Source organism: Phoenix dactylifera, chromosome 7 (genome assembly GCF_051530095.1).
Source record: "Phoenix dactylifera cultivar Ajwa chromosome 7, Ajwa_hap1_PhDact_Kaust_v1.1, whole genome shotgun sequence".
NCBI classification, from domain to species: Eukaryota; Viridiplantae; Streptophyta; class Magnoliopsida; order Arecales; family Arecaceae; genus Phoenix; species Phoenix dactylifera.
Window position 1 is genome coordinate 1,746,126 of NC_143196.1, and position 22,966 is coordinate 1,769,091.

The 22,966-nt window shown below is 39.6% G+C and overlaps 2 protein-coding genes, 1 long non-coding RNA gene and 3 other non-coding genes across 6 annotated transcripts; 3 read left to right on the top strand and 3 right to left on the bottom strand.

Annotated features, from left to right (window-relative positions):
- The first annotated feature begins 270 nt into the window (after positions 1–270).
- LOC103707610 (putative LRR receptor-like serine/threonine-protein kinase At2g16250) lies at positions 271–12,803 on the top strand. The gene is made up of 4 exons (XM_008792158.6): positions 271–2,950; positions 7,607–7,735; positions 11,666–11,688; positions 11,813–12,803. The coding sequence occupies exons 1-4, from the start codon at positions 978–980 to the stop codon at positions 12,394–12,396; spliced, it is 2,709 nt and encodes a 902-aa protein (XP_008790380.4). The 5' UTR covers positions 271–977; the 3' UTR covers positions 12,397–12,803.
- A 679-nt stretch (positions 12,804–13,482) lies between these two features.
- On the bottom strand, positions 13,483–13,554 carry TRNAQ-CUG (transfer RNA glutamine (anticodon CUG)). The gene has a single exon. It is a non-coding gene; the product is annotated as a tRNA-Gln (tRNA).
- A 216-nt stretch (positions 13,555–13,770) lies between these two features.
- On the bottom strand, positions 13,771–14,534 carry LOC103707609 (uncharacterized). Its single transcript, XR_604166.5, has 2 exons — positions 14,167–14,534; positions 13,771–13,982 (listed from the first exon to the last, which is right to left on the bottom strand). It is a non-coding gene; the product is annotated as an uncharacterized LOC103707609 (long non-coding RNA).
- On the top strand, positions 14,382–14,454 carry TRNAR-CCU (transfer RNA arginine (anticodon CCU)). Its single transcript has one exon. It is a non-coding gene; the product is annotated as a tRNA-Arg (tRNA).
- A 37-nt stretch (positions 14,535–14,571) lies between the features above and the next one.
- On the top strand, positions 14,572–14,834 carry LOC148702844 (RNase MRP). The gene has a single exon (XR_015967613.2).
- Positions 14,835–17,265: 2,431 nt separating this feature from the next.
- LOC103707608 (uncharacterized) lies at positions 17,266–21,429 on the bottom strand. Its single transcript, XM_008792156.5, has 4 exons — positions 21,332–21,429; positions 18,009–18,108; positions 17,788–17,909; positions 17,266–17,680 (listed from the first exon to the last, which is right to left on the bottom strand). Exons 2-4 carry the CDS (start codon positions 18,088–18,090, stop codon positions 17,444–17,446), a joined length of 441 nt encoding a protein of 146 aa, XP_008790378.1. The 5' UTR covers positions 18,091–18,108; positions 21,332–21,429; the 3' UTR covers positions 17,266–17,443.
- Positions 21,430–22,966: the final 1,537 nt, after the last annotated feature.

Here is a 22,966-nt window from a genome sequence, read left to right on the forward strand (position 1 = left end):
CCACCCCCCCTCTCCACCTTCTCCTTCCCTCCAACGGCGCTGCCAGCGACACTTCGACCGCCTGTATTCGGACCAAATTACCACTATTTTCTCCTCGGAAACTCCCAAATTACCATCCTCCTCTCGAGTCCTCAACTCCCGCACTCACAGTGCAAGTGGTAGTTACAGTAATTCCACCATTACTATAGGGGCTTTTTAGTCAGAACATATGGACTCATCGCAGCCCGCACTCTTTTCAGTGCCAAAGATTGAAACCCGAGGATTTAAAAGCCTCTGATACGGACCTCCCTCTAAACACCCCCTTCGCCTGCTCCATCAATGGAAAATCCTCGTCATCAGAAAACAAAAAATAAGAAAGAGTAGCAAATCTATTAATCATGATATAAATAAAAAGAGCCACACAATTTCCATATTAATCAATTCGCCAAGCTCACATCCTAGCTGTCCCTCCCGGTTTTCCCGTCGAGTCAACCCCCCTCTCCCTCCCTTCTAAATACTCTGCACTCCCCCTCCCGGCCACCGGCCAATCCCGGTTCCTCCTCACGCCCTCCGGCTACTACTAGAAGAAATTATTAGAAAGTATTACCTGGAGAGTAGAATTTTTTTTAAAAAAAAAATACGAGAGAAAAATTTCGATGAGAGTGGAGAGCAGGAAGAGTGAGGTGGTTGAGATCTTCATTTGCATTAATACCGGGGTTTTAACTGGGAGTAGCTGTGAAGGGAAACTAGCTGGTGCCCACTTTTTATTCTTTGTTTCCATTTTTCTTCCCTGTTTTTCTTATTTACAACTATTTTCACGAAATTAGGAAAAAAAGAAAAAAAGGCCACCGAGATAGGGGTCCCCGTCCATAGCCGCCGCAACGGAGTGGCAGCGAAGAAGAGGAAGAAGAAAGGGGAACACCGGACGACGTTGACGCACACCGTACCATGGTTCACCACCCGCTGATGTGCCCCGGATCGACGTCCGCTTAGCCGTCATGCCCTCGCCGTTAGCGCCGTTTATGCTCGTCCTGCTCGCGTCAGGGCTCTTCGCGCCGGCATTAGGGCAGAACCTAACGTCGAAGGCCGATCTCGCTGGGTTATATAGCTTGAGGGCCTCGCTCGGTCTCCGGGCTCGGGACTGGCCCCGCCGGACCGACCCGTGCTCAGCCTGGACTGGAGTCCGGTGCCGCGCCGGCCGGGTTGTCTCATTGAATCTCTCCGGTCTCCGCCGCACTCGGCTTGGACGGCTCAATCCCCGGTTCGCTGTTGACGGGCTCCGGAAACTCTCCCGGCTCGAATCCTTCAACGCGACCGGGTTCGCCCTCCCCGGCCCCATCCCGGACTGGCTCGGCCGCCGCCTCCGGCCGGTGTTCTCCACCCTCGACCTCTCCGACGCTGCCATCTCCGGCCCTATCCCCTACTCTCTCGGAAGCGCCACCGGCCTCGCCGTGCTCTCCCTTGCCGGCAACGCCATCAGCGGCAACATCCCACCGACCCTCGGCCAGCTCGGCAACCTCTCGGTCCTCGACCTCTCACACAACTCGCTCTCCGGGGCCATCCCGGCATCCCTCGCCTCCCTCGCCTCCCTCGCCAACCTCTCCTACCTCGACCTCTCCTCCAACTTCCTCACCGGCCCCATCCCCCTCGCTCTCGGCACCCTCCCGAAGCTCAACACCCTGATCCTCTCCAACAACAGCCTCACCGGATCGGTCCCGGCCCAGCTTGGCGATCTCTCCTTCCTTGCCTCCCTCGATCTCAGCTTCAATTCTCTCGCCGACGCCCTCCCCGACGATCTCAGGAACCTCAGGAGCCTCCGAGTTCTCAACCTGGGCAGCAACTCCCTCTCTGGCCTTCTCGCCAGCAGCCTTTTCTCCGGTCTCTCCCGGCTCAGGTCTCTTACGCTGAGCCACAACAACTTCTCGGGCGGCTTGCCGGACTCGCTGTGGTCACTGTCCGAGCTGCGGTTTCTTGATATTTCCTATAACAACCTCACTGGCACGCTTCCAGACCTTGTGCCCGCCGTTGCCAATGCCAATGCCAATGCCAGTGGTGCTGGGTTCAATCTCTCCAACAATCTCTTTTACGGGTCGATTTCTTCAGGGTTTGCTGTCGTTTTCACAAGGTTTAGTGTGGCCGATATCTCCGATAATTACTTCCAAGGCGCATTGCCTGTTCATGGCAGCAGCAAAAATTTCTCCTTTGGATCGAACTGCTTCCGCAATGCCTCGAATCAGAGGAATTTGACTGATTGTCAGGAGTTCTATTTGCAAAGAAGGCTGCCTTATTATGGCGCGGTAACCCCAGGTATTGCTCCGGCTCCAACAAGTTCTTCCAGTGGGAAGAGCAACAGAAAGTTGAAGTATATCTTGATAGGGGTTATCGGGGGGCTTCTGTTAATTGTTATTTTGGTTCTCGTGATTGTGCTGTGTGCGATGAAATGTGGAGGCCAGAAAGCCGAACGGAGGACGAGCAGCGGGAATGCAGGCCCTTCTGGAGCACAGCCTTCTGCAGTCTCTGTGAATTTGTCAGCTGTGGGGGAGGCCTACACCTACGAGCAGTTGGTTCGGGCGACTGCGGACTTCAGCGGCAAAAACCTTATCAAGCATGGGCGCTCAGGGGATCTCTACCATGGTGTTTTGGAGAACGGCATTCCTGTGGTGGTGAAGAGGATCAATGTGCGGACAGTCAGGAAAGAAGCTCATGCCGTGGAACTAGATTTATTTTCCAGAGGTTTGCACGAGAGGCTGGTGCCATTCCTAGGACACTTTTTGGATAATGAGAATGAGAAGCTCCTTGTATACAAATATGTACCTAACGGTGACCTATCGAATGCACTGCATAGAAAGTCGGGAGAGGAAGAAGAAGGACTGCAGTCATTGGATTGGATTAAGAGATTGAAGATTGCAATAGGGGTGGCTGAAGCTCTATGTTATCTGCATCATGAGTGTATCCCACCTCTGGTTCATAGGTATTGCTCACACTTTGTTGTAGTAATAACAATCATTTTAGTTAGATTATTCTTTTGCATGAACAACTATCAGAAGTTTACTAAAAACTTGCTAACATGTCAGTGGTGCATATGACAAAGGTAGCCTTTATTTTCTCTTATCCCTTTATTCAATAGTAACAGGACCATCTGAAAAATTTATATGCCCAAAAACTATTTTGCTTATGCCAACATTTTATTCAATCCATTTTTATCAATGGAATTTTCTGATTTTTTTTATTGCATAAACTTTAGTGGTTTTATTGAACAACAAATAAATCCAAGAATAGGTAGTTCAAAGTTTGTATATTTTCTTCTGAACTCTTCTCAAATCCTTCCTCTAGGGACTTCTTCTGATTAGCTGTTTCTTCTTCATATTGGATTCCAAGCATCTTGGTGCCCATTGTCTATTATATTATGAAATTTGATTGGCAACATTTGCATTCTACCTCCTTACAGCTAATAAAACCTCTTTGAGAATTGATGATTGGACTGTGAATGTTATTTTTCTCATTTTAAAACTTCAAAAGAGTTTGAAGTCCTCTGGGGCTAATCAAATGTCCAATACTTGCTCTTATTGGGGTTTTGCCATTCTTGCTTGCTAGTGCCATATGTCTTTAGGTTTATGCATCTAAATTCTAATTGTGTTGGATCCCTTGAAGATCTTTGATTTTAGCCTCTAGTATCATCCTTAGGCCTTCTACATTTTTGGTTCTTCCCGCTATCTTGTTGCATGTCTCAATCCCACTTTAAGGATTTTTGGGGCTTCTTATTTTCTTTTGGAAAACTTGTACTTCAGTACTGGCTCTTGATCATTCTTTGGCAGATTGATCTTCTTTACCTTAACTTCCTTAGGTTAAGAGACTAATATTATGTGCATTGTCGTTGTTAATCAAAACAATATTGTGCAAATCTTGCATTTGTCTAGTGCCCACTATCAACTAATCTATTTTATCCTATAAATATTAATTTCATTTGTCATCTCTTTACTTTTTTAATCAAGTAAATATTCAGCCCTTAATTGACCATTTTGACTGTTATTGACCTTCCTAGTATTGATGAAAATCATTATCCATTGTCCACTCTTGCAGTTTCCTAGATCCCGAAATTATTTACATCATTCTATTATATTGATATAATCTTCTATCTTGCCTCTTGATCAAATATCTATGCTTTCTCTTTGCTTGACATAATGCTTGCATGGAACCATTTATGAGTCATGACCAGGGATGGATCTGGGGATGCGATGGGACCCATGGCATGTCTAAGATTCCCAAAACCCTCTGTGGAGCCATTAAAAAGATTTTCTACTGCCCCACACCAAAATATTTGCACTCCACCCCCCAAAAGTTCTTTGCCTACTTTATCACTCCTACATTATTAGGTTGCTAATGCTTAATTAGTTATTGATTACCATTTTAAATGCTCTTTTCTTATCATCCAGAGTTATAACGCTAAACGTAGAAGGAAGAATCAAAATAATATAACTTTCTCAACAAGATAAAATGGATGGGAAACTTTTAGGGGGTGGGTGCCTTTTCATAAAATTACCTATGATTATATTGACAAGTTGACTAGAGATGTCTTCGGCCTTATGTGGGAATCTTTTTGGGTAAAATCAGATTTGTTATCATACCAGGCAATCTAATTCACAATCTCTTTTATGTCATGAACTAAACTGGACTAAACGATCTATAAAAGACATCATAGGGGGTGGGGTGGAGATTTTCTAATTTAGTCTGAAAGAGGTACATTGTTTCTTTAAATTTATGAGTTTAAATCATGATTTCCCTTTATGTTCTCCTTTTCTTATAAAAGATATTGCATACATATACACATGTACATACAGACACACCTGTTTGATCTTTGAGATTTGAATCATGGATTAATATGTTTGTGCATGTACATGCAGTCATTTTGATATTATATGTTTGAAAGTAACTTTGATATTTATTTTTATTTAATAAAATTCTTAAAAGTAGACTCTTATTGTTTTTTTCCTGGTCTATATTATTGCCCCACCGCGAAGGAAAGAATCCTGGCTTTGCCCTTGTTCATGACTTTATCGATATTCATACTTAGTGATTTTTATAGGTTGGCCTTACCTCATTTTCTGCTTAATAAAGTGAAACTTGAGATTTGTCATCCGATCTTGTAACCGCATGTGCCATTTATCTGATCTTCAATCCTTGTACTACCTTGAAATTCTTCCAGCTTTAAGTCTAATAACTATTACCTAGTTAGTTCTTGCTTGTCAATTTTCTTGCCTTGGTCTTCTCTGGATTAACTTTATCACCTCCTCTATTCTCTTTCTTATATTAATCAATGAATTTTTGTGTCCCATTTTTGTCATCAATTAGTGCATTGTTTTTAATGGTATTTCTTGCTTGCAAATTTCAAATACCTTCAACCTATAGCACCACATTTTTGGGGTACAGTAAAATCCCTAGTTGCATACAAAAGAATGTCAGGTCATGCATCTTTGCAGGTTCCATGTCCTTATGCTAGAAACTTAGGATTTTACATCCAGATGCTAGTATTGAGTCCTGAAAATGGAACTATTTATTTATTTTTTTAAGCACACAACCAAATAAGTGTTACAAAACAATGAACCTTGTTGGGGGGAAAAATGGACCACCCACAAATTAAAGCACCCAAATCAGAAGGCTGCCGAGCTCATCTAGGCTGCCGAGCTCAGAAGACCGAGCTCATGCAGGTCGAGCCGAGCTTAGAAGGCCGAGCCGAGCTCATGCAAGCCGAGCCCAGAAGGCTGCCGAGCATAGAAGGTGCCGAGCTCAGAAGGCTGTCGAGCTCATCCAGGCTGCCGAGCTCAGAAGACTGAGCTCATGCAGGCTGAGCCGAGCTCAAAAGGCCGAGACCAGAAGGCCGAGCCGAGCTCAAAAGGCCGAGACCAGAAGACCGAGCTGAGCTCAAAAGGCCGAGCACAGAAGGCTGCCGAGCTCATTTAGGCCGAGCTCATGCAGGCTGTCGAGCTCAGAAAGCTGCCGAGCTCATGCAGGCTGCCGAGCTCAGAAGGCCGAGCACAGAAGGCTGCCGAGCTCATTCAGGCCGAGCTCATGCAGGCTGCCGAGCTCAGAAAGCTGCCGAGCTCAGAAGACCGAGCACAGAAGGCCGAGACCAAAAGGTTGAGCACAGAAGGCTGCCTAGCTCAGAAGGCCGAGCACAGAAGGCTGCCGAGCTCAGAAGGCCGAGACCAGAAGGCCGAGCACAGAAGGCTGCCTAGCTCAGAAGGCCGAGCACAGAATGCCGAGACCAAAAGGCTGCTGAGCTTAGAAGGCCGAGCTGACCTCAGAAGGCCGACCTCGTCGTCCACATGCTACGGCCATGCCCTGCAGCAGCCTCACCGCACCATGCTTTACTTGCCGGCCACGCTACGACATATCAACCAGGGACCATACCCTGCTACGACTGTCAACGCCTCACCATTCCCAAGAATGGACTGTACTGCGCGCCACAAGCAAACTCTGGCTGCACGCCATCTCCTCCCATGATGGGAACGGACCATCCACGGCAACTCATTACCTCCACGCCCACGTCGAATCGTGACGGTAATCCATTAATTCGCTCAGTCACATCATAGGTAATCCTGGCACTCCCCCTATGAAAGGGGAGCTTCTTCCTCTAAAAAAGAGGCTTTTTCTTCCAAGGGAGGGATTCGGACTTCTACATACAGTCCATCTCCTTCTCCAAAATTAAGTCCCTCTCTGCTTAAGCATCGGAGGGCCGGCGCCAGAAACCCCGGCCACCGGCTTTTTGCAGGCCCCCACGGAGGACGCCGCTCGCCGACGGACCGCCGCCCGCCAGTGTTCGTCGGAGCTCCTCCTCCTTGGTCCGCGGCCGCCCCTGGGTCCAATTTCCAGCAACAAACCTAATGCCCTTGTAATTTGGATAACATTAGAGTTGCCCTAAAGAGGACTTCTTGGAGTATCAGGATCCATGAGCTGAATCCAAGTAGTTGGAACAAGGCTGGATGGTCATGGCTATGGTTATGCAATTAGTTGAAGTTTACAGCAGATAGATTAGAAAATGTCAAGATCAAAGACATATGGTTCCCTTCTTTGACCTAATACACACTACATTTGTCATCCATAGTTTCATGCTTATGTGTATATATAACTTATAACATTGAGGAGATATTGCTGTATAAATTAGTTATTACGATCTAAAATATATAAGGTGTAACATTGCATTTTCAAAATTGCTTGGACCATTTCTTGCCAGCAACTAGAAAACAAGAAAATAAGTTTCTATCAAATTTCAGTTGCTAAGTCCATTCTGTTTGAGCAAACACACTATTATGGCATATTGCTTGGTCACATTTAGAGAATGTGGGTCATATCAAGTTATTGCTGACTTGTAGCAAACTTTAAGCTAGCTTGATTTGAGCCTGCAATTCATCTTAGAAAGGGTCCATTTTCCTTTAAAAAAATCTTTTAACATCAAAATCCTATAGCATATCGCATAGCAAGGAACTTTCTGCCTCTACTTGACAAATTTGATTTATTAGATTCAAATGCTACTTGCATGTCAGAGCCAATTTTGACCAAGTTGTTGCAGTAAAAAAAGGGGGAGAAATTTATCTAGCTATGACCAACTGAGATTCTCGTGTGGCTGCAGAGATATTCAGGCAAGCAGTATTCTCCTTGATGATAAGTTTGAAGTGCGGCTTGGAAGTTTGAGTGATGTATGTACTCAGGAAGGGGAAGGCCACCAGAATGTCATCACCAGGATATTGAGATTGTCACAGTAAGTGTCTGTTGTGATGTATCTTTGCCATACCGTATATTCTAATATCTAGGATAGCAAGCTGGTATTTGTAAGCTGGTTTCTCTTTATATCTCTGTGCATCTTCCTGACTATTTTTCATTTATTTTGTATCTTGTTATAGTTATTCTGACCTTAATATTCTTTACCCATCATTTAAATTTTTTTTCTGATATCCAACTTTTGTTAATGCTATGATATGGGCTAGTGTTCACTTGCATTAAGTTATAAACAAAGGCAGTTGAGTAAGTAATTTTCTATTAGAAGTAATTATATTTCTTTTTTTTTTTTGTGGATTAGTTTTATTTATAAGTTTGATACTATTGCAATCTGTAGTGTGCATATTGGGTTGCCACCTAGATACTAGAATTTGGGGGGTGGGGTTGGTAGGAATCCTTGAGCTATGAAATAACTACAAATTTTTAGTCTGTTAACAATAGACATTTCCTGAGGCAATATGGATGTATTTTCTTGGAGATTTGAACTAACATGTCTTGTAGAAACATCAATGACACTGTTGGAAATTCAAAAAGATTGCTTCATGTTATTATATCAAATGAGTCTGAAGTGCGAACTATTCAGCTTGTCCAACATACGCACACGTAGAGAGAGATAGAGAGTGCCATTTGGAATAATTGGAATCTTGACCAGAAAGTGTGGTATACTGACCGATGTAAATGATGAGAAAAGCAATGAGTGTAATTAAAAAACTACAAGAGATGAAATCTTGTGGATACCTTGTTTAGAAATATAAAATCACAAGAACCCAATTTTTTAGGTTGGATCGTGAATGGATCAGACTTAATAATCATGATCCTTGAACATTGTCATTGGTTTGATACGGATTCACCATGTGGAAAGTCTAGTGCAAAGATATCAAGTTTATTTGTTTGAAAAATCTGAGGGCATAAGAACCCAAACACTGTCAAGGAAAGAGTTTGTGCCATGAAGAGTTAATAGGAAGTGCAAGTCTAAATTAGATGTTATATTTTAGTTTTTCTTTAATGATTTATATAATTGCTATTGTTGGCTTTAGAGTCCTAAATTAAGTAAAATCAGTATCCGGAACTCCTATTGAAACTGAAGATTATGTTGTGAAAATTGTAAAGTCACTAGCGTCAAGCTTTTGAGAGGTCCAATTGTCATTATAGATGAAGCTATATACGGATCTGAATTTTGTGGGGTCTTTTCTTTTCTGCTTCAATACTTTTTTCTTTTTATTCTTTGTATAGGCTTTGTCTTGTCATAGGAGGTGCCCCCCTCTTCTTTTATGTGTCATGTTTCTAAAGCTGAACAGACAATATTTGTTGAGTTTTAATATAATGGCCAATCATCCTTAGAAAAATTCAACTAAACTTTCAAATAAAATTTTTGAATCTTTACCTCTTCCATGGTCGCCATAATGTTGTTGGGATATAGATGGGGCATGCTTAGGATTTTTTTAAAATTTTGTTATATTTCTTGGATTTTTTTTGGATGAATCTAAGGAGTTGTTTAAAAGGTGCAAACTCGGGTATTTTGAATCATGTTGCTTGAATAATAGTTGTGGTTGTTAACCGTAGGTTAATTTATTTATTAAGGCCATTTGGGGTACTTTTTACGAGGGTTTTGGTTGTATTTTAAAAGATTGAAGGGAGGCAAACTAATGTATCTGTATCTTGATGATTTTTGCAAATTAAGTGAACCCTCCATATTCCTCTTTTGTCTCTGTTCTTCATCTTTTCTCCTTTCCTGAGTCCCAATACTTAGATCTGATTCTGATCTAAAACATTCATAATTCTTCTCCCCCTCCTCCTCATGTTTTCCTCCTCCTTTGTCCACTCCTTCGTCCTCCTCCTCTTCTTCTACTTCTTTCGCTTTCCTCCTTTCTTCTCTTTCCTCATGTATCAATATTTGAAAACTTTTTAGCTGTAAAAGGAAATCAAATTCAAAAAGGGGATATGTGATTTATGTTCTTCGTAACCCTTAGTCCTTGATCTCCTCCCCCCTCTCATTCTTCTACTAATACCCTTTTCTATTCCTTCCTTACGAATCTTATTATCGAAAAAGATTCATCATAATATCCAATTGTCATGAATATTGCTCATCAAATCTCCTTTCAAGGATCATTGCTCTTTCACCCTATGTGAAGATTAAGGACTGTATTTGGTGTTCTAACCAACGAAGGGTTACATGATTTATAGTGCCTGAATCAAGCCTTAGATAATACTTTGTGATGATGGCTAATGTGAAAATATGTTCATGTCGAATTGTCAATATCATATAAGTCAAAATATGCATGCTGGAAGTTTTCTTGGTAAAAATATGGTGTCAATTTGGAAGTCGTGCATTTTGACAAAAGCTTTCCGCACCCCCCCCCCCCCCCCACACACACACACAAAAAACAAAAATAAATACTCACATATTGTTACCTTGAAGAGATTATGCCTTAGGTTCATCCATCAAAAGCTTGAGCAAGCAGAAGGTGTTGGCATGCTCTATATATATTCTCATCCAATTCCCGCTCTCTCACTTGATATTGGAGTTGTTATTTGTTTAAAGAGTTTAGTTAGCAGTCTCACATTACTACGTAGGGGAGGTCAGCTAAGTTTAAGCTTGGTCAAAGTAATTCTTTCCATTTCTACTCAATTGTTACAACCATTGTTAATGTGGCCAGTCATTAACCACTCATGAGCAGTCTTCTAGTGTTGCCATTTTTAAGATGATATACTATGGTGGATCAAGGAGAACAATCAATTTATGAAAGAATTCTCCTGAAACAAATCACATATTAATTTGAATAGTGCCCAAGTAAGAATTGGATTACAGTGTACCATCTTTATATGCAAATCAATACTTGTGACTTGGTCCAGGTTGGTCCTTCGCTGCTGCATGCTGATAGTAGGATATGCACTGCAATAATTAGAACATGTGTAATGCAGAGTTTTAAGAAGGGTTCTGCAAAATTTACTGAAAACTATGTATACATGGAGTATCTAATTCAACTAGGAGCAGAATATTATGACAAAGTTCTTATCAAGGACATAATAGGCGTTAAGTTTCAACTGCAGCTGCACTACTTTATTGACCGAAAGATAAATCAACTATGACAAAATGCCGTAGTTTGAAGATGAGCGAGCAAGCACTTGGTGTTTGTTTTGGTGTCATTTTATGCTAGCATATGTAGACCGTGGCTACAAGAGTTGTAACTTCCATTATGTGCATGACCTTCATGATGTCCGGCCTACTAGAATGGTGGAAGAACTACCCATGTCAAACATGTAGGGAAGCACCTCTCTAGTTTTAAAAATGAACCTCCTCGAAGTGGAAGAGGAAGGCAATCATAAGGCTAAATCCTATTTCCAATTGAGGAGCTATTTGTACTTTTATGCACCAGCTATGGAGGATATTTCTGCCTCCCTGTATTATGCGCTCTTCAGAAAGGCAAGATTGCGAATGAAGAATGAAATGACAAACCAGTTGGAGTTATGGTGTTTCTTGACATACAAAATTACATAAGAAGAGATTCAGCTTGGACTTGAACCAAGATCTTTTCCATGTATTCCTTTATTTTTTTAATTTTATTGCAATGGTAGTGATTTAAATAACATTTTAAAACAAAAATTAATGAAAATAAACTTTTATAAAAAAATAAAATTGTGTGATAAGTTTAATTTTTACAAAGATTTAGGAATATTAATATACTTGTCCTCTTTAGACTTTAGATATATAATTTGCTGTCTACTATATAAATAATATTTGATAATTCTTCTACTGATTCTTGCAATGTTTTCTCCGCCTTCATGAAACTTAAATAAATTGTTCCATAACCACCAGTATCCTAATACCTTAACCATTATTATTTGTTGTATGTATAATAGGAAGTGGCCTGTCATGTTCTAACAATGTTTTCTTTTTGTCCATGATGTACAGGACATCTGAACAAGTCATTTCTGGTGCGCCAACTTACTGAATGACCCCTTTTTGTTCTTTGTTAAATTTTCATTCAACTTATTTCTTTTTCATTCTCTGCAAAAGTGAACTGATCATATTGCTCATATGTGCTCAATGAATACTCAGGCTCCTCTACTGCGACATGTGCCTATGATGTATACTGTCTGGGAAAGGTTTTGCTCGAGCTAGTCACTGGTAAGCTCGGCATCAGTGGGTCTAATGATGCTGCAACCAATGAGTGGATTGAACAAACATTGCGCTACATCAACATCTATGAGAAGGAGCTCATCGCAAAAATTGTGGATCCATCCCTGATCGTGGATGAGGACCACTTGGAGGAAGTCTGGGCAATGGCTATTGTGGCAAAGTCCTGCCTGAATCCAAAGCCCTCCAAACGTCCACTCATGAGATATATCCTAAAAGCACTGGAGAACCCTCTGAAGGTGGTAAGAGAGGAGAACAATTCTGGCTCAGCCAAGCTGAGGGCTACTTCCTCACGGGGCTCTTGGAATGCTGCTTTCTTTGGAAGCTGGCGGCACAGCTCCTCTGATATTGTGTCCGTCACAGCCCCGCCGAGGGAGGAACAGATATTAAAGCGTTCAGGTACATCAGGGTCCCAAGGGAGTGGTGGTGAGAACTCGTTCTCCCATAAGAGACCATCAAGGGAGATCTTCCCAGAACCATCTGGGGCACATGAGACTGAGGATTGAAGATGATGGTTTTTATGATTCTTTCTATAATAATTTTTGGTATGCTCAGCATTAGAGTGCCTGCCCATGGCATCTGAAGTCCATTTGTATTTGCAAGCATCAAAACGGAGTGAAGTTGATGTCTTGCATTGAGATCAATTCTTTCTCTTTCCATTGGTATATGAAATTACTTGGTGAGCAAAGAGGTTTCCAAAGCGGCCACCCATAGTGGGTCCGAAAGTTATCTGTGCACCTATTGTTGGTCACAGTGATAGATGTTCTGATGGTTCATTGGTTGCGGTTTGTTTATTTTATCTATCCTTTTTTTTCCCCTGTAAAACGTCATGCTGCAATTTTTCCTGTGTAATGTATCCTTCATTGGTGGTCTTTTTGGGAAAATGTAAATTGAATGACTGGGTTTCACATTATGGCTTTCTTCATTCCTCAATCACCTTTTCCTTTTGAATCACTGAACATCAAGCTGCATTTCTTTCCGGTGTAATGTATCCTGCATTGGTGGTCTTTTTGGGTGAATGTAAATTGAATGACTGGGTTTCACGTTACAGCCTTCTTCATTCCTCAATTAATTTGTTTCTGAATTACTGAACATCTAGCTGCAATCTTTTGCTGTGTAATGTATCCTTTGATGGTGGTCTATTCGGGTAAATGTAAATTAAATGACTGGGTTTCACATTACGGCTCTCTTCATTCCTCAGTCACTTTTTTTCTGAATCACGGAACAAAGAGCTGCTTCGAAATTTCTCTGAGAAATGTAACCATATGAAGTTGTTGGTTACTATTTCTTTTATTATAAAAATGCTTTAAAACAATTGTCCAAGGAGTTAAAAGGATATCCTATTTTGAAAAGTGATTAAAGGCTTCTTGTCTTCATTGAAGCTACAAAGAAAACAGAAAAAGAATAAAGGTCCCTCCGCGATTTCAACTTTCTCTGAGCAATGTAGCCATATGAAGTTGTTGGTTACTATTCCTTTTATTAGAAAAATGTCTTCAAAAAAAATTGTCCAAGGAGTTAAAAGGATATCATGTTTTGTTGATTAGAGGCTTCTTATCTTGATTGAAGCCGCAAAGAAAATAGGAACAAAAATAAGGTCCCACCGAGATTTGAACTCGGGTTACTGGATTCAGAGTCCAATGTCCTAACCACTAGACCATGGGACCGAGTGACGGGAAATAAGCTTAAACTACGATGTATAAATGGATAGAACTGCATTACTCTCCGCTTCACGCCGTAAACACGCTCCTAAGTGAGGATTGGAGAAAATAGTTTAATATGTGGATAATTCTTGTCCATCCTCTGGTCCTCTGGAGAATTGGCTTCTCATTTTCTACAAATAAATGAGAAAATGAAAGCTCATCTTTTCTAGAGCATAATCATGACTTTTTTTCCTTCTTTAAATCATCAAATTTTTCAACAAGACAAACAAATACAGAATCGAGGCTTTTCTTTTCCATCAAACAGAACAATCATTCCCCCTCGGTTCTTTGCAATCAAAACCGAGTAGAACTACACTGTCCTCCTTCTATAAGCTGCTCTTCTCTGTTTCCTTTGGTGCCGCCCTGTGGTCTTCACCAGAAGCGCCTCGTTACTGCTTGCAACATCACAAGAATACCTATGAAAAAGGCAAGGGACAGCATATCTATCCAAAAATTGACTAAAAGAATATTCTCCGGAAAGGCATGAAACGCCCCTTCAAAGAAAGGAGAGGAAACATGGTTGTCGCATAACAAAACGAATGGGAAGGAAAACTGTAGAAGATGGGAGAGGGAAACCTGGAAGTCGTAGCACCTGACCAGGCGAGGCTTGCCCTGGGTGCTCATCTCTATCACCGCCCGCATCATGGCTTCCGGCCGGCGGAACTCGCCGATCGGAGACGGGATCTCGGCTACGCTTTACGCTGACGGTCGGTGGAACAGGCCGGAGGGGGGAGAGAAAAAGGGGAAAGGAAGCTATTTAAATTATTATGACCTTTCATTTACCAGGCTATGCGCCTGTAGCTCAGTGGATAGAGCGTCTGTTTCCTAAGCAGAAAGTCGAAGGTTCGACCCCTTCCTGGCGCGTACGTCTCTTTTTGCTTCCCCAAAAGCGAAAGTGCCTATTGCGTGTTTTGTCCCACATCGAACGCGGAAAGTGTCAACTGCGTGTTTCAATTAAAGAAATGGAAGCGTCTCGTCATCTCGCGTTAAGACGTAATGAATGGGCTTGTCTGGGCTCTGGAAATTCCCCGGGCCGATCACCGCAGAGATGCGGTGCCCAAAATGGGTTTGACCCTTCTCAAGCTCAAAGGGGGTTCTTCTTCTTCTCATCGCCTGCGGCGAGGGGCTAAGACCTGTGTGGGTCCTCTGGGAGAGGACCCCCGCTCGAAGGATTAATGGCCGAACCACAGTTATTCACTTGATCCATGACGGATTAACACAACGGGGCTTACGATCCTGAGGCTCAACTTTTTTTCGGAAAATGCGTTGGCATTTGATGAATGGGGTGAGGCATCACATTGATAATACGGGTCAATTGTCTTGGAATTTTTTTTTCCAACAATCTAACAACCTGATCTTAATTATGCTAGAAATTAATTTTTTTCAACAATCTAAGAATGTGGTCTTGATTACACTAGGCATTACTATTTAATCATTTATAATATTTAATTCAAAACTAAATTTTGTTTTTATTATATAAAATTAGAAAGCTATAATTTTTTTATAAAAATCAGCTTTTTTAGAAAGTTATATTGCTCTAAAAAATTATGCAAACTGATTTTTTGCTATTTTAAAAATTATGTATTTTTTGCAGAATTTTTCTGCAACTTTAAAGTCTATGTAGAAATTTTCTGCCGATTAAAAATTTGTATAAAAAAAATACTGAAGCTTTAAAGCCGTGCAGATTTTCTATAAAATTAAATTATGTGCAATATATTTTCTGCAATCTTTAATTTATATGCAGAATTTCCTGCATTTTAAAAATTTATACGGAAAACTCCTGCATTTTTAAAAGCTATGCATAAATTACTATTATTTTAAAAACTCTGCATATTATTAGCTATTGTCAAAATATATACTACTACTTTGAAAACGTGCACAAATTATAAGGTTACATTACTCGTTATATTTCATAATGTGGTTATTTAATTTTATTGATATTATTGCTTTTTATTGTATTTATTTCAAAATCTAAAATCTAACTCAAAATCTTATGAATCAAAAGAGTACTAACAAAAAGATAAATCAGTATATCTAGATTCGTCATAAATTTGTAAAATAACTTTAAAAGAGTAATATCATTTTGTTGAAATTTGTCAAGTATGAGAAAAACTTGATAGATGAATTAATCAAGAGTTTGTCTGTGATTGGAGTAATAAAATCATCGAGAAGGATGGAGCTTAAGCCCACTATTTGGTCACCGACAATGGATACCCAAACTTTATGATTGGAGATTCCATGAAGAATGTTTGACATGGTAGAAATAAAACTGATTTAGTGATTGTGTCGGAGCATAATTTTTGAAATATATCTCTTCCTATCCCAATGATGAGTGCTCTTATCAGTGATAAAATTATTTATTGAGAAGACCTATTTTAAGGTCTAATCCACTATAATTTCTTCAGATAAATACTATTATGTCTATCAACACTAAGTGAGATTCAAGTCCACGGGATACCTCATCTATTGCACAGTATAAGTTGCCTAAATATTCTATTTTATGATTTTCAAAAATTTAAATATTTTGTAAGGATCGTTGGAGTTTTAATTTTAAAAAGAATTTAAATTTTTTTATTTCCTAACTTTTAGTTGTTTTAAATGCTTTAAAATATTTTTTTTGTGAGACACCTTTTTTTTTAAAATTGTAACTCTAAAAAAAACAATGTTAGTTTTTGAAAAGATACGGTGTTTCCATTGGAGACCTGATAAGTGGAGAAGAGAGATTTATCAATGCAAACAAAAAAAAAGTAGAGGAAAATCCAAAAAAGAGTTGAGCCTCAGGATTGTGTTATGGATCAACTAAATAACTATGATTCGGCAATTAGTTCTTCGAGCCAGTACGTAACGATTAGTACCGCATGTGGATCTGTGAGTTCCAAGTCTGATAGCTCGAACCAAAGCCTAGAATAACCGGTTTGGGTCCAAAATTTGAGCCCAAGCTCATTGATCGAGCGGTGGGTTTAGGTCAGGTCAAGACCACACTGCATGCAATTATTTTGAAGCTATACCTAGATTCTCAAACTAATTGATTTGCGCTGGCCAGATCATGTTAGTTGGTAGATGACAAATCCCATGTGGTGACACATTTGGAAAATATGACCTGTTTCTTCTATTATTTCGCTATTTTCATAAAACAGTTACAAACGCCTCCAAGTATTCAAGTCTAGCGCGAGGACTTTCCCTCCTAATCTTGTTCAATACATTACAGCGGATGCAGAGGGCATTCCCTTCATTCGGGTATAGAGTTTTTCACATCACTATTGCCATCATTGCCGCCTTCGCCATATCGCTTGCGCGACCGTCTCCATCATGCTACTACCGTTATCGTCGTTGCCTCAGCCACATTGACCTATCCTCATTACTATCGTCGCCAGCTCCACAATACCACCGCCGCACTGCCACCAACATCACCAGCACTTTCATCACTTCCATCGCTACTACCATCACCGCATTTATATCTTTAAAAATAATTGACCATACCAAACATATTCATATTTTTAAAAATAAAAAAGAAAATAAATTTTTATTTTTTTATTTCTAAAAATAGCAAAAATACAAGTGATGCTAACGGTACCTTAGTTTTGAAACACCACTTTGATTAAAACACTTTCAAAACCAAAAAAAAATTATGTTCACTCGATGCCTACAGGTGCATAATTACCAGAAAAAATGCACTGCTCGAGAGTTTCCAGGGAAAGACCTGGAAATAGATTAACTGCTACTGGAACAAAAAAGATAGATTCATTACAGCAATGTACCAGCCACATTCTAAGTTTCTAGTCCATCCCAAGGAAACTTGTCTTAGAGACCAACTATTCTGGCTTGTTAAGAACAACAACTAATCTCCATTAACTTAGCATATTGGATTTTCACCAGAAATGGTGGCAGCATTTGTGTAGATGGGGTGAAGAACATGGCCCTCCGCAGGCTCGACATGCACCCACTTCCGGCCGCTAAGCTTGTGGCGTTCGAACCAGACATGGCCTTCTTTCAAAGTATACAGAGTATGATCCTTTCCCATTCCAACATAATTTCCAGGATGAAACCTCGTGCCTCGCTGTCGAACAATGATGTTTCCAGGTATCACTCTCTGCAAGACAAACAGAGATTATAGCAAGGGGATATTATTACATAGGACTAGCAGGAACATAACTGATCAAGGACTCCATAAAGAAATAATTTTCTGAGTAGAGAAACCTCTCCTCCGAACTTCTTCACCCCTAGATTTTTAGGTTTTGAATCTCGTCCATTTTTTGTGGATCCTGCAGTCTTTTTGGAGGCCCACCTCCTGAAGATCAAGGTCAGTCCCTCAGATGCTTCTGGCACAAGACCATGAATTCACCATTAGAGCCATTTGGAACAATGACAAAGGACAGCATAATTGACCTTGCGACAAGTCATTGGGTTATTAGTGATACCACTGGCACCAACATACACAGGAACATTCAACACTAGATCCTTGAGACCGGCCCGTCTGCAAATTGAAGAGAGGTTCATCATCTTTCATGAATAAGATACCTACAAAAGCATCACATATGGGTTAGAACTTAGTAGCATGAACTGCAAAGATCCGAACATGATTGGACAGTTAGCAAGAGAAGGCATTTGATACTTGATGCATGGGGTATGAATTTGATTGGTTAAAACCTCTTTTTTTTATTTTAAAAAAGGTTTTTTTCTCAATAGCAATAATCAGAGTTGGTTCGAGATATACCTTCAAAAGTGAAAAAAATTAGGTAGGGTTCAGCTAGCCAATCTTGCAATACTTGCACTGGACAATGTTGGCTTTGGGTCGATGGAACATATACATAATATTGGGTTTATCAATAACCTTTCTTCCAGCAGATAGAGACTAGTATCTTAGAAAAAGCACCGACGTCAATCTTTCCATATATAACAAATCACAACCATCTTTACCACTTACCCTGCAACAAGACCACCCAATACTTTGCTTCCCAAATATTAAAAATAGAGCGTGTTAAAAAGAAATGAGAAGTGCTAACCACTCGTATAAATTGTTTTCCAAATCCTTAAAAATACTTCACAATGCAATGACAGAATTAGTCTATTAGTCCTCCTTTTCTTAGCACACACACGTACATATATAACATGCCGCTTTAGATTTTATTCTATTAAGGCCATCCAACAAAAAACCTTCACCCTGAAGGGTAATGCCCCTGTGAAGCATGCATAAGATATGACTCCTCTAGACAAATTTGACATTTCTCTGTAACATGCTTCTTTTTAAGAACTAGGACTGGAGGATGCCTGGCCATAATTTGGGTGAAGGTGGGGTCGAACACAGCTCACTGGTATCTAGCACCCAGTGACTTTATTGATAAGAAGAGAGGCTAGACAGCCACCGGCTTTTATTCAGCCCAGTGACTTTGCCAACTTAACCAGTTGCCACATTTCCTCTGACTCAAGTTCAGCAAGTCATTTAGTGAACCAAACAAGATGTAAAACTTTACAAGCAGAAGATAATACTTAATACAGTGTTTTTGAAATTATCAAAGCATACACGGGAACTTCCCTGGAGAGGCAAACCTCAAACCCAACTTCGATTTCAAAAGGCCTCTCAAATCTGTTGATGCTTTGATTCATTCAATTCAAGGCATTTCAAACCTATAGAATCACATACAAGTAAAAATGAAATCCCAATTTGATACATGGGTATTCAAGTCCACAAATCTGTCAATGATTGATTCTCATATTTACATCACCACAGGTGAGGAAACAAGTGTAAGTCTAGCATCAAATTCCTCAAGTCTGTCAGTGATTGAACACCATTTTTAAATCACTATACGTGAGGCACCAAGAGTTTTGAGGGAAAATTGGGCATAAGGCGCCAAGGAGTTAAGTCTAATAAATCACATAACTTCCTGTTGCAATTGCAAATGATTCTCATTCTCAGAATAGACCATATGTTGTAAACTAGCATAGTTTACCTCTAACACCATACTTTTACAACGACTAGACTTAAGACCTGGGTTTGCTTAGAATTCTTGAGAATGAGACGAATATACTATAATTACTGCTTCCCACTTATAGTTGTCTCATGATTTGAAGACAGACAGTAGAAAAAGCCATTTTTTTTTCATTTCTACTATCCTCCAAACATGACAAGGATTCCCACGAGTAGGAAAACAACATGGTAAAGCTAATATGCTTGTTTAAGACATAACATTGTAACAAAATAACTTTTAGAGCATAATTGCATAAGAAATGAGAAAGGGCAAGCATGTGCATATAATAGTAGCCAAGAACTACATCTGAAAGTTCAGTTTTTACAAATAGTTCTTAAAGTGTAAATTAGTAAGCAACTAGAAATGGCAAATCTGTGCACGAAAGAGCAGCCAAGGACCGCAACAATCTCAAAGATCAGTTTTTACAATGATTTATAACAGAAAGCCCTTCTCAAAAGCTTCCTGATGCCAACAAAATGCACCTATCAACTTACATATCTCCCATTCCGTAATTTTGATGTTTGTGACGAAGTAACTCTTTCTCAGAAACAATGCTACAGTCGCTTTCATGATCTCATCTTTGATTGAGTTGAAGAACCCTTGGCAGAGAGTTGAATCCATTCAGAAAAAAGCTTGGATATTTAATAGTTCACTAGACTACCACTGTGTTGGATTACTTGTTAGTTTTTCGTCAGTCACCCTCTGCATGACTCTTAAGTCTGCGAAAGAAAGAAAGCATGCCCAAAGTGATCCTCTTCCCCTTTCTTTTCTAGAATAGGGTTTATAAAGAGAGAAAATGTTATTACCGATCCCATTTTCACCTATGAGACACACTGCCCCAACTGAAGCGCTGAGAATTTTCCTTTTGTTATTAATATTGGTCAGAAACTTGTTTCTTTCAATCGCATTAATCAACTGCTTTTTTCCTTTAGTGAATTTTTCTTCCAACAATGTTCTCTCTTCAGCTTTGTTCACCACAACCACACCACAAAAAAAAAAAGAAATTATTTTGTTTCTCTGTTTCAAATTAAGTTGCACTGCCGCAGATCATGAAATGAACTCAGGCGGAGGAGAAGCCTCCTTCCTTGACCCCAACACCTCTCGTCGGAGCTTTGATTGATCTCATAACCATTTCTTATCCAACCATATGGATTCAAACTTCGAAAGGAAAACAAAATCTGGAGTTCTCCACGAAAAATGGGTTATGAATGGAAGTGAGAACTGGTAAAATCCCTTAAGCACCATCCTCAATATCACGGCAATTGACGAAACAAGAAATCAATCCGAAAATATAAAAAGGCCTGCCTTTGCACTCCTTTATCTCAGATTTCAAAGGAAGATCAACATAATCGCATACTCCCATACAGTTGGCAAGTTCCTTTATAGTACACCTAACAAGATATCACCTTCTAAGGCCTCTAAGCGAAACGGAACAAGGCAACTTGGAGGCGAACTCAACGACATCATGGCCTCAAAAAATACTGAAAAGAAACGATCTTTGTCTAGAAACTCTCCTTCCAGCAAACAATCCATTCCTGAGACCACCGACACCTTCCAATCCTAAGAAGACAATAGATATTAAAGAAATCCACAAGCATCAGCTATAAGTTCTTCGAATCCTCGTCGGGGGTCGCATCCCTCGGATCCATTCATCGTATCCAATAAAGAAGATGGGGGAGAAGAATTTAAAGACAGGGGAAAACCCTCAATTCTAGAGTGGAAAGAAGAGGAGGAAAAGGAGAGAACGAGGAGCGGTGTAAAGCCGAGTGTGTTACCTGAAACGACGCCGCCGCCGCCGCCGCCGCCGCGCGCCGCCCGCTCTTCCTCGTCGTCTGCTGGCCTTCTCTGTTCTCGCTTTCACCGCGATGGAGCCCGGAGGCGAGCTTCGATTTTCTTTTTATTTCAGTTGGGTGTAGTCAGGTTCGGGTCCGAGTGCACCCATTCTTTACAACATTGTTTTAGGTTTTGGTAACCTAAGCCGGTGACATTTAAGTGTAGGTACTAAATTTACTATTTAAGTGACATTCTAAGATGCACATACCAAGTTTATGCAATAGCATCGATCACTTATTATTAACAGTTAATACATAATAAAATATAAATTAGATTCAAATATTTTGCAAGTTTAATATAAATAAATTATCGTATTTATTTTAAACTTTATTTTTGAACCAGTCCTATACTTCTTCTATATCTTTTGAAAAGTTTGAAACCAAAATTCACTCTTCAAATAAATTTTGTTTGAGAATACTTTGGTATCTTATTTTACTAGATTTTGAGTAAACAATCATAATAATATTTTATAATTTTTCAGCTTCTCTATATCCTAAAAATAGAGATAATTTTTTTATTTCAAAATTTATTTATTTATTACAATTTTATTATCAGATTGTTCTAATATATGTAATAAATCTTGTCCTATCAAATATAATTGACTATTGACTTACAGATTGGATAGTTAATATCGTCCAATCAATGGAAAAGTGGAATGATAGAGCGACTATAGTGTGGACGGATATTCCTCCAGATTTTGTGTATGTTTTATTTTCTGATTTCTGTGGATATGTTTATATTAGATTGGTATGATAAATTTGATTTACAAAAAAAAATTCATATTGATGTAGGTAAAATTGGTCATCGCAACCTAAATTTTGAATCATAATAAAACCAATAAATTTGTATATATACTCAATGAATTATTAGAAGCCCTAGATTTATGCTGAGCAATAACCATCAAAATCACAAATAATTAAGTTGCTACTCTAAAAAATATGGTATAAATAATTCTAATCGAAGCTGCATTAGTGTCTACTTACACACCAAACTAACCTCATACGATGTAGAAATTTTATACACTTTTTGGTAGTATGTAGAATAATAGAATCACTTGTGAAATAAGATTAGTGGGCCTAGGATTATGGTGATCTAGCACTAATAATTATACAAAGAGGATTATAAGAAGAACAAAGTTAAGGAGAATTAATTTAGAGAGAAAAAATAAACGAATATTATTAATAAATAAATTTTACAAAAGAACAGGATAAAATTTTAAAACGTCTTCCAAGATCTCTCTCCGATAGTCTAGTCACAAAGGACCGGTGCAATCCACCTCCAACAGGCGACATGGATCCTTCACAGAGAAGCTAAAAATTAATCTTCAAACTTAAGCAAGGACACTATTACTGTTTATTTAAAATAACACTTTTCTAAGCTTATTAAAACCCGGAAGCCAACCTTTGCTCCAACTAAAAGACAAAAATACTTTATCCTAGCTTGGGTAACATGGGGATAACGAACTAGAATAAATAACAATTGAGAACATAATCTTAGTTAAATTAGGATTCACATTGAATGTCCAACAAAATTGGACCTAGTTTGATTAGACATAAATGACCCAATTATACCCAAGA

What these genes read in the sequence shown, in the direction of transcription:
- LOC103707610 (XM_008792158.6), top strand. Translation starts at nt 978, where the DNA reads ATGCCCTCGCCGTTAGCGCCGTTTATGCTCGTCCTGCTCGCGTCAGGG. An exon ending in AGGATATTGAGATTGTCACA is followed by an intron (nt 7,736 to 11,665) that starts GTAAGTGTCTGT and finishes CATGATGTACAG; the next exon opens with GACATCTGAACAAGTCATTT. An exon ending in ATCTGAACAAGTCATTTCTG is followed by an intron (nt 11,689 to 11,812) that starts GTGCGCCAACTT and finishes ATGAATACTCAG; the next exon opens with GCTCCTCTACTGCGACATGT.
- LOC103707608 (XM_008792156.5), bottom strand. Translation starts at nt 18,090, where the DNA reads ATGATGAACCTCTCTTCAATTTGCAGACGGGCCGGTCTCAAGGATCTA. An exon ending in TGTGTATGTTGGTGCCAGTG is followed by an intron (nt 17,910 to 18,008) that starts GTATCACTAATA and finishes GTCTTGTGCCAG; the next exon opens with AAGCATCTGAGGGACTGACC. An exon ending in TGAAGAAGTTCGGAGGAGAG is followed by an intron (nt 17,681 to 17,787) that starts GTTTCTCTACTC and finishes TTTGTCTTGCAG; the next exon opens with AGAGTGATACCTGGAAACAT.